Raw genomic sequence first — 10063 nt, 5'->3', positions numbered from 1 at the left:
GGCATAATAAAAGTGATATGTATATTTGTAGGTGTAATCTATCTAAACTTACTCGTAATATACTCTTATGTAGCCACTGTGGTGTAATCCAGCCCCTTGTACATACAAAGTACCTATGTAGTAAACGCATATTAGAAGAGGGTAAATTGGATCGTAAGGGGTAAAAAGGACCCATAAAAAATGCTTATGTCTCTAAATAACTAACCTGTGTCACTATGAATAGAAGTGTGCGTATAATGATCCGGACTAACCGGGTCCAGTGGTTTGTAAAGAAATATTATCATATAGTGACCACTATGAATCTTAAGGGTACGCAGGTGTAAGGCTAAATATCATAGCTTACCGGTGGTGGATAGTGGTGTGGAGGCTGCACATCTATCGCGGTGTCTGCCGCTGGTTAGATGGAGGCATTCCTCTCCATGTGCCTAATTATAGGCATGGGGCAGGACTAGTCGCCACGCCGAGACCGGAAGTACGCAACAGGAACTGTGCGCTCCACCGGTGAAGGTGTTTGCGTTCCACCGCTATGGAAATAGTAGGATCCCGTTAACTCATTCCCTGTATATGTAACTAAGTCGGAATAGTAGCGGTACTGTATTCTGTGTAGCGGACTATGATGCGGATTGCAGAATATCACACGTGGATTCAGTCGGGCAGTGAGATAGGAGGAATTTAGGAGAGCACAAGGGGGAAGGAGATCAAGGGCGGTGACTTGCAGTGGTGATCAATAAAGACGGCTCTGTAAAAAGAGATCAATATGTTAATACGCTATCTGGAATCACAGATTATAAGCACAGTAAGTGAATATACTTGCAAAAATGTAAATATATGATGTATGGCATTATCAACATAGAGTATAGGCATATAATAGAATGAGATGTACCGTCCCTGCCCACTAGCACTTGTCCACGTGGCCGTGGTTAGGTGAACTTTCCCAGTAACAGCATTGTTGAGGGCACGGTTAATGTTTTGGGACATGTGCTTGTGTAATGCGGGGATGGAACACCGGGAGAAATAGTGGCGGCTGGGGACCGAGTAACTTGGGATGGCCGCCATCAGGTTGCGGAAAGCTTCCTTCTCCATGAGCCTAAAAAGCAACATTTCGAGCAGAAGCAGATGAGAAATCTGTGAATTTAGTAGGGTGGCCTGTGGGGCGTTGGCAGCGTATTTCCGCTTGTATTCCAAGGACTGGGGTATGGACAACTGAATGCTGCGGTGGGACAAGGACGTGCTTGATGATGGTGCTAGTTGAGTGTGTGCAACGCCAGGTGAAGGGCAGGAGGCATCTTCGCAGGCACCATGGACAGGGGATTGGATTCCACGCACAACAGCGTAAGAAGCAGTGGTGTCACCCGTAGATAGTGTCCCTGGACTCTGGGGTTTGGACCACAAAGTCGGGTGCTTTGCTGCCATGTGTCTGATCGTGCTGGGGGTGGTAAGGCTGGTAGTTTTGCTACCCCTGCTGATGCGGGCATGGCGGGTGGTGCAAATGGCCTGTTGGGGTTATCAGCATAGGTGGTGTTGGTGTTATGGGGAACGGTTGCCCCTCTTCTGTCTGTGGCTACCACACTGCTTCTTCCTGCCTGTTGGGGTGCTATGCCTGCTTCACCATGTGTGCTGCTGTTCTCGCTCTGCATGTCCTCCTGCCAGCTTAGGTCAGTTATTATATCATCCACCACCTCCTCTTCTACTTCCGCACCCTGCTCAAATATTTGGGCATCACTACATGTAATCTCCGCTTGCCCACATCCTCGGCCTCGCCCTCTGCATGCACCATCACCATCATGTCCCTGTCCCTTGGCACGCACTTTGCCCATTTTAAATGGACTAAAATCATAGAATCATAGAATGGTAGAGTTGGAAGGGACCTCCTGGGTCATCTGGTCCAACCCCCTGCTCAAAGCAGGATTCACTAAATCATCTCAGACAGATGTCTGTCCAGCCTCTGTTTGAAGGCTTCCATGGAAGGGGAACTCACCACCTCTCGTGGCCGCCTGTTCCACTCATTGATCTCCCTAACTGTCAAAAAGTTTTTTCTAATATCTAATCTGTGTCTCCCCCATTCAGTTTCATCCCATTGCTTCTAGTCTTTCCTTGTGCAAATGACGATTAATATGGTCCTTCTACAATGTGACAGCCCTGGAGATATTTGTAGACAGCAAATTCCCAAATCCAGTAAACGTTCCTCATAGGACATGGTTTGCAGACCAGTCATCATTCTGGTCGCTCTTCTCTGAACTTGCTCCATTTCATTGATGTCTTTTTTAAAATGTGGTGCCCAAAACTGGACACTGTATTCCAGATGAGGTCTGACCAAAGAGGAGTAAAGGGCAATAATGACTTTGCGTGATCTAGACTGTATGCTTCTGTTAATACATACAATATTTTGCATGTTCACTAAAAATGACTGACTTTTGAGCGAACCTATATGTGATCTGTGTACGGGAAAACCACAGTTTAAAATATCTGGCCTGTAGGTAACACATTTTTTTGTAAGCAAACTGGTGGCAATAACTAGACTAATACACAGCAAAAACAGTTCAATTGAGCCCCAAAAATTCCTGAATTTTTAGCCCACAGATAGGTGAGGCCTGTGATGGACATCCCCCACTTTTAATTATCTGGTCTGTATTTTTTTTTTTACAGCAAAATTGTGTCAATAGCTAGGCTAAGACATAGCAAAAAAAATTTCAATGGAGCACAAAAAATGCCCCAATTTTTAGCACCCAGATAGGGGAGGCGTGTGACGGAGGTGAAACGATGGCCCGGGGACCACCTCGGTGCAGGAAGACTACTGTACACAAGACGAGGTGCGAACAACAAAGGATGGATTTATTGGGAGACAGGGAATGGAAGGGACATGGAAAGTGCAAACAGGGATTTACAATAGCACAAGATAATGCACATGAATCAACTGGTCTTTATAATAGCACAGTGCTTCAACAATTTCAAACTCAGAATCTATCTCACCAGCAACTTTACACAATAAAACATATATATCTCAATGCTACTCTGCATATATCCGCCCTGGCCTCTACTACGCAGGCCACACGGCTACCGTGCTCTAACTACTGAAGCCTGCACTATACCCTAACTGGTGCACCAGGCAGGAACAGACTCACGGTGATGTTGGGGACACAGGTCCAGTCCCAGGGGGCCCCCAGAAGTCCAAAACGGTGGTGCGCACGGATTCCTATCGGCTCTGCAAAGCGAGGTCTTCTCCTTGCTCCTGGAAACTGTAAGTCCCCTTTCAAGTATCTTCGTGGCTTCACCAACCAGCGCCGAACAGCCACTCTTTGCTGTAAACGGGAAAGTCTATCTGACAAACACAGTTCGTCTCAAGCTGTGTAATCTTTCTTGCAGCCAAAGTCTCTTCCTTGCAAAACAGGACAGAACACAACACACAGTCTTTCTATCTTCCCTCTGGAGACTTCTTCCTGCACGCTGCCTCAGCTCCACCTCTTCACTCAGCCCCGAGCAGTCCATAGCAAAACAAGAGCAGGGGAGAACAGCAGAACATACCATCACATAGACAAGGGGGTGCAGCCTCTTAAAGTGACAGCGTGTTTCTTATTATGCATAACAGCAGCACCCTCTTACAGAGGTATCAGACTTTAAATTATCTGCCTGTATTTTTTTTTACAGCAAAATTGTGTTAATATGTAAGACAGGCATCTAGTCTGGGATTATCATCTTATAAATCCTAAGCCTGTCTGCTGCTTTTCCATGGACTCATCGACCGATTCATGTTTTTTAGAGTGTTCTGTACTGAGAAATTCATCAAAGCTGCCAGTGTTACTTGTGTTTCTCTAAAGTTTGTTGCTGCCACGTACAAGAAGATTTCTTTTCAGGGCCGGTTCATATACCTTCTATATTCTACAATAATACCACTCCTATCTGCAAATTGTTTGCAATGAGGTGTGGTAGTAGGGTCATTGCTCTGATGGAAGACCCATGACCTAGGATGTAAACCCAGCTTTCAGACCCCGGGTACTACATTGAGACCCAAAATCCTTTGGGAATCTTCACATTTTATGATGCCTTGAACACAATGAAGGAACCAGAGCCAGAGGCAGCAAACAACCCCAAAATATCTTTGAACCTCCACCATATTTCACTGTAACTACTGGGTTCTTTTATTTGTAGGGTTCATTTCATTTACAGTAAACAAAGTAGAATGATGTGCTTTACCAAAAAGCTCCATCTTGGTCTCATCTGTCCACAAGACACCTGCTGGCCAACAAAAACTAATGGGGCAGCCGCTATCCTTCTATAAATTGCGAGGGCCACCTACTGACCCTCAAGTTTCAAACTTTACAGTATTAATACGAAAAGAAAATTTACCCACCTCAGATTGATAAATTATATTGCTGTAGCAAACCATAGTCATCTGCTAACCCTCCAAAAATGCTTAGTGAGGGCTAGCTGCTGGCCCTCTAAAATCAGAGTGAGGGCTGCCTGATGGTCCTCTGACAATAGTGAGGCCCACCTGCTGGTCCTCAAACAATAGCCTAATAGCCCTGAAAAAAAAAATTGTGAATTTCAGAGTCCTTCCATACTAAATTAAATAGGATGTGTCTGATCATGTCCACACATCACATGGACAGATAAGGTTTGAAAATTATAAAATTACATTTTCTGTAGAATGTTTTTTTCACCTTTGAAAGCAATGCCAACATGCAAAAACTCAGCAAAAACCATACGTGTAAACATAGCCCAAGGTGTGGAGGAGCATTTTTTTCTTATTTACTTTGTCTTATATACAAGTCATTATCCTGGAAAGATTGTTTCTTAACATTTTTTCCAGTCAAATCCATTTTATCTTCGGTTTTGTATGTGTTATTATCAGTCCATAAAAGTGGTGTAATACCCTGACAACATTGTTCCCAGCAGTGACCTGGGATTCAGAGATGCTTCCAGGGCTCTTCCTCTTGATGTTCCCATGCTATTTCAGTGCTGTTTCCATAGTTTTCAGCAATTTTTAGAGTCCCTACAGACCTCCGTGTGGGCCGCCAGTAAAATGCTCGAGTTTCCCATTGACTTCCATTATACTCGTTACTTGGGTTGAGCACCCGAGCATTACGATTTGTTTGATTTGAGTAATGAGTAACCGATCACTTTTGTGCTCGCTCATCACTACACACAGGCTCTCTGACTGAGGACTCCACCCCTCAGAATCTGGCGGTTTTACTTACAGCAGGATTCTACCTTGCCATATAAATGTAGACTATTAGCCCCTGAGAGGATTCTCGAATTGAATAGGTCTCAGCAATGAGAATCACCTTAATGTGGCTGCCGGGTACACATGAATTGGCCACTTTATGCGCTAAGTATTCTCAATTTTCTTCTTTAATCTAGAGCAGTAATGTAATTCAAATTTCATATATCTCATGTTTGCATGCTGTAGTGCTACAGAGGGCTACTTTATTTTGTTAGCCATACACAACTACCCCCCTCTTTCCTTGGTGTGAAAGAAAACAGACTGAGGGCGATTCAGGAGCTCAAGAAGTGCATGGCCCCGACGTCTTCACCATTAGAAGTAATCAAGGGAACAGGGATAGAAAGGGCACCTATAGCCTGAAGGACAGGGAAGGAGCCCCTGGTCCCGAGATATTTGGCAACAGAGTTGTAACAATGGTCAAAAGTATGTGTGCGAAAAAAAGGGGACAGAATTTCAGGAAAATAACATCTCACCTACCATTAAGCATGGGGGTGGATCAATCATGCTTTAGGGTTGAGTTACATTTCACAGGTAGAGGGAAGAATTGGTTCAATGAAATTTTAACAAATTCTTAATACAGACATAATACCATCTGTAAAAAAGCTGAAAGTGAAGAGAGGAAGAGGATGGCTTCTACAAATGGATAACACACGTCACAGTCTACAATAAACAACCTCAAAAGGTGCATGCTGAAGGATTTACAATGGCCCTCACAGTCCCCTGATCTCAACATCAACAACATCTTAAGAGGTATGGGGTTGATCAGCATCCGTGGTGATCATAGATTTTATTTCGACATTAAAAAAAAACAACACTATGATACATAAACTACTCTATGGTGTATGAAATCCTGAATCATCCTTCTTAAAGAAGCAAATTGAGATGCATAAATCAGTGCAGATCTCTGCAGGATACAGCGCAGCAGTTCACATATTCTAGTGCATTTATTATACATACTATTATTGTAATCCAAAACTTCGGGGTATTACACTAATGTCCGCTCTTAGCCTGTTTCCATGTTAGTTTTCAATTATCCTGAGCAATGGTTCTCTGTCCTCAGCATTATTCCACGTGCAAACAATTATCATGAGCTATTGTCTGCTGTTGTCAGCCATTTATTAATTATATCACTTTTAATATTCTTAAGCTATTGTCTGCTGCTATCAGCCTTTTTCCTTTTATCACACTCATCTCCATGTTACCCTCGCATGTCCGCCAGACAAAAAAAATATTTGATTTTCTCATGTTTTTCATGATGCTTTTAGATACTTTTTCTTTCTTCATTTATTCACATCAGAGAGAGTGAGGCCTAAGAAAAGGTTTGTCCTAAATACACGGGACACATTATCTGTGTAATCAGGAGCGATCAGAAAATCCTCTGAGCTGTCAGTTCTCCAGTAATTCCCGGCCTATTGCATTTACTACTTGTCCTGATGGCGGCCATTTTCCAGCAGGAATCCTGTGTAATGTTTTACTATATCAGTGACCCAGAGACGAGTAATATGAGGAGACACATAACGATGGATGGAGCGGCTTCATCCTCAGTGGTGACCGGTATCTGGCCCGTTGTGACATCACTCGTGTTCCGCTCCTTGTCCTGCTTGACAAAGGCTGGTTGCCGGCCGAAACGTTGCATCCTGTAAATGGCAGAATAAAGACTTTATTTTTTCACCTGGATACGGATGCTGCTCCTTTCTTCATTATTACCGCTCCTCGTGATGTCACAGTGCGACCACCATTGTGATGTCCTGACTGTGGCTATAAGGAGGGACGCTCCGGAACAAGGCTTTGTCTGGAGAGGCTGACTGTGGACTACACAAGAAGCGATATTTTCCTCCGGGCTAAAATGCTGTTTCGAGTTCTTCTATTGCTGAGTGTGCTATTAGCACCTGTGGAGGGCGCTACTACCAACACCCGCCCCCGTGATCCCAGGGCCGTGATCCCTGCAGGTAAGAGCTTTACCGGATATCCACCCAATATGGAGGTATTGGTCAGATGATACCTGTCATGGAGGGTTCTTCATGTGTGACTTGTGATGTTCGGAGTCTTCTCATGTGATCTTCATCTTTTCTCCCTTAGATCACTATAGTATGTTTAATATTCCTGCTGCCGTCTGCTTCTTCTCTGGATTCCTCTTTGGTGTCATCTGTACCATCATATTTGGGTAAGTCTCACAATGATTTCTGGGCGACATGGGGGTCTGTATAAGAAATCCCACATCTTCAGGTCATCACACGAGTCAGTGCCGGGTACAACCTCGTGTAGACGCTTAGCGGCTCCTACACTGGGTCTGACCTGCCGGGAGCACAATGGACGATTCTGTATTCCGGAAATGACTGCAGAAAGGGACCGATAAAATAGATGGAGGACAATATATCTCATCATAGCACTGTGCAGAATGTAGAGATGGATTACTGTATAATGTCACTTCTGTTTATCACCTTACAGACATCTAAAGAAGAAGAATTTCCGTAGAGAAGTGACAAGACAAGATGGCGTGGACGCTGACATAAAGAGTCGGGCTGCTCCTAGCGGTAAGTGCGGCCGTCACCGACCTCACAGGGATATCTCTGTACAGACAGATACTTCTTGGAGGCTTTTATATTACATGGACCCAGTCCACATTGTAAAGTCGGAGAATGACTCTAGTGACATCTGTGTCATCTCTTTCATTACATGATATTTATTTATAAAGTAAAACTAATCTCTTCATAGATCTTGTATGTGACTGTACCATAGCGATAGAAGAAACAATCTAGAAGAAATATAGAAGTTTTTCCTTTTGAATTGATTTCAATGTTCTATGTTACAGGAGAACCTGAGGATGAAACAACTATTATACATGATGATGCTCCTCATGGACCCATCATACATGATGATGCTCCTCATGGACCCATGGCTGAACCGAGAGATGTCCACAAAGACACCAACATCTCTTCGCCTGGCCCCCATTATGTTTTGACCGATATTGACCCATATGAGGATATGATCATCTCCTCTGACAGTAAGTTTTAGGCTTTTGTTACATGTACTATAACACGTATTTCACAGAAAAAAAAACTACCTAATAAAAAAAAAACTCTAAAAGAATCATGGTGGTAATTAAACCCTATAAATCAAGTTCACACTGGTGATTGGGTCCTTCAATCTTTAAGCTTTACAGTACAGTTTAGAGGTAACAAAAGTTGTAAAATATTAATATTCTTTATGAAATATCTAAAATCTTGTATTCTAACAATGCGAATTTCATTGTTTTGTGTTACAGAAGAACAAGAGGATGAAATACCTATTGTAATTGATGATGCTCCTCATGGACCCATGGCTGAACAGAGAGACACCAACATCTCTACGCCTGGTCCTGATTATGTCATAATCACTATCGACCCGTATGATGATGAGATCATCTCCTTTGACAGTAAGTATCAGGCTTTTATTACATGCACTGAAACATGTATTTCACAGAAAAAAAAAACCTGCCTAATAATAAAAATCTCTAAAAGGAGCATGTCGCAGACCAAAAATGTTACTCTGAGGGCTGGGTCCATCTATTTTCATTAATAACTATACCACTTAGAGATGATAAAACCTGCACAATATGAATGTATCTAAGAAATATATAGAAGCTTTAATTTATTAATTCTAATTTCAATGTTCTGTGTTACAGAAGAACAAGAGGATGAAATCATGAATGTAAATGATGATGCTCCTCATGGACCGATGGTCGAAAAGAGAGAAGTCCTCAAAAAGACCAACATCTCTACGCCTGGTCCTGGGTATGTGATCATCAATATGGACCTGGATGAGGATGAGATCATCTCCTCTGACAGTAAGTTCTCAGGCTTTTATAAAGAATTTAACAAAAAAAAATTGTCTCTAAAAGAAGAATGTAGGTAATCTGCCCTATAAATAGAGATCACGCTGGAGGTCGGGTCGCTCTATCTTCAAACTTTACAGTTCCGTTTAGAGGTTACAAAACTTGTATAATATTAATATTCTTAATAATGATAATTCTAATAATAATGATAATGTCATTGTTTTGTGTTACAGAAGAACAAGAGGATGAAATAACTATTGTAAATAATGATGCTCCTCAAGGACCGATGGCCGAAAAGAGAGCAAACACCAACATCTCTACGCCTGGTCTTGGTTGTGTCATAATCGATAAGGATCTGGATGAGGATGTGATCATCTCCTCTGACAGTAAGTTCTCAGGCTTTTATAAAAGGTGTTTATAAAAACAAATCAGTCTAATAATAAAAAAAAAATCTGTAAAAGAAGCATGTGGGTGAATGAACCCTATACATAGAGGTAACTTATGCTTTGGTCCCTCTATTTTCATACTGTACTGTGCCATTTAGAGGTTTTAAAACCTGCTTGGTAGTAACAAACAGATAGAAACTATTATTTTATTAATGATAATTTCAATGTTGAACCTTACAGAAGAACAAGAGGATGAAATAACTAACGGAAATGACGATGCTCCTCGTGGACCTATGGCCGAAAATAGAGATGTCCTCGAAAACATCAACATCTCTACACCTAGTCCTGATTATGTAATCATCAATATGGACCTGGACGAGGATGTGGTCATCTATTCTGACAGTAAGTTTACTTTCTTGTTCACCTTGATAAAAAGAATAACTACTACGATAAATATCATCAGTACTTCTAACTTACATAAAATGAATAAATTAAAATCTACCAATCTTTTAATCACTTTCTTTTACAGAACAAGAGGACAGAGAACATATTCCACCTCCTCTGTGTCCTCCTCTGTCTACAACTCCACTACCTCTGTGTCCTCCTCCGTATACTACTCTGCCTTTTGAACATTTTGATGAC

General features: G+C 42.2%; 1 protein-coding gene across 1 annotated transcript; it reads left to right on the top strand.

Annotated features, from left to right (window-relative positions):
- Positions 1-7020: 7020 nt before the first annotated feature.
- Positions 7021-8369, top strand: LOC143817894 (uncharacterized). Its single transcript, XM_077299362.1, has 4 exons — positions 7021-7170; positions 7301-7385; positions 7670-7755; positions 8034-8369. Exons 1-4 carry the CDS (start codon positions 7068-7070, stop codon positions 8234-8236), a joined length of 477 nt encoding a protein of 158 aa, XP_077155477.1. The 5' UTR covers positions 7021-7067; the 3' UTR covers positions 8237-8369.
- Positions 8370-10063: the final 1694 nt, after the last annotated feature.

The sequence above is a fragment of the Ranitomeya variabilis genome, chromosome 3 (assembly GCF_051348905.1).
Source record: "Ranitomeya variabilis isolate aRanVar5 chromosome 3, aRanVar5.hap1, whole genome shotgun sequence".
NCBI classification, from domain to species: Eukaryota; Metazoa; Chordata; class Amphibia; order Anura; family Dendrobatidae; genus Ranitomeya; species Ranitomeya variabilis.
The sequence above is the reverse complement of the archived record's forward strand: the minus strand, read 5'-3'. Positions and strand labels throughout refer to the sequence as shown.

What these genes read in the sequence shown, in the direction of transcription:
- LOC143817894 (XM_077299362.1), top strand. Translation starts at nt 7,068, where the DNA reads ATGCTGTTTCGAGTTCTTCTATTGCTGAGTGTGCTATTAGCACCTGTG. An exon ending in CAGGGCCGTGATCCCTGCAG is followed by an intron (nt 7,171 to 7,300) that starts GTAAGAGCTTTA and finishes TTTCTCCCTTAG; the next exon opens with ATCACTATAGTATGTTTAAT. An exon ending in GAGTCGGGCTGCTCCTAGCG is followed by an intron (nt 7,756 to 8,033) that starts GTAAGTGCGGCC and finishes TCTATGTTACAG; the next exon opens with GAGAACCTGAGGATGAAACA.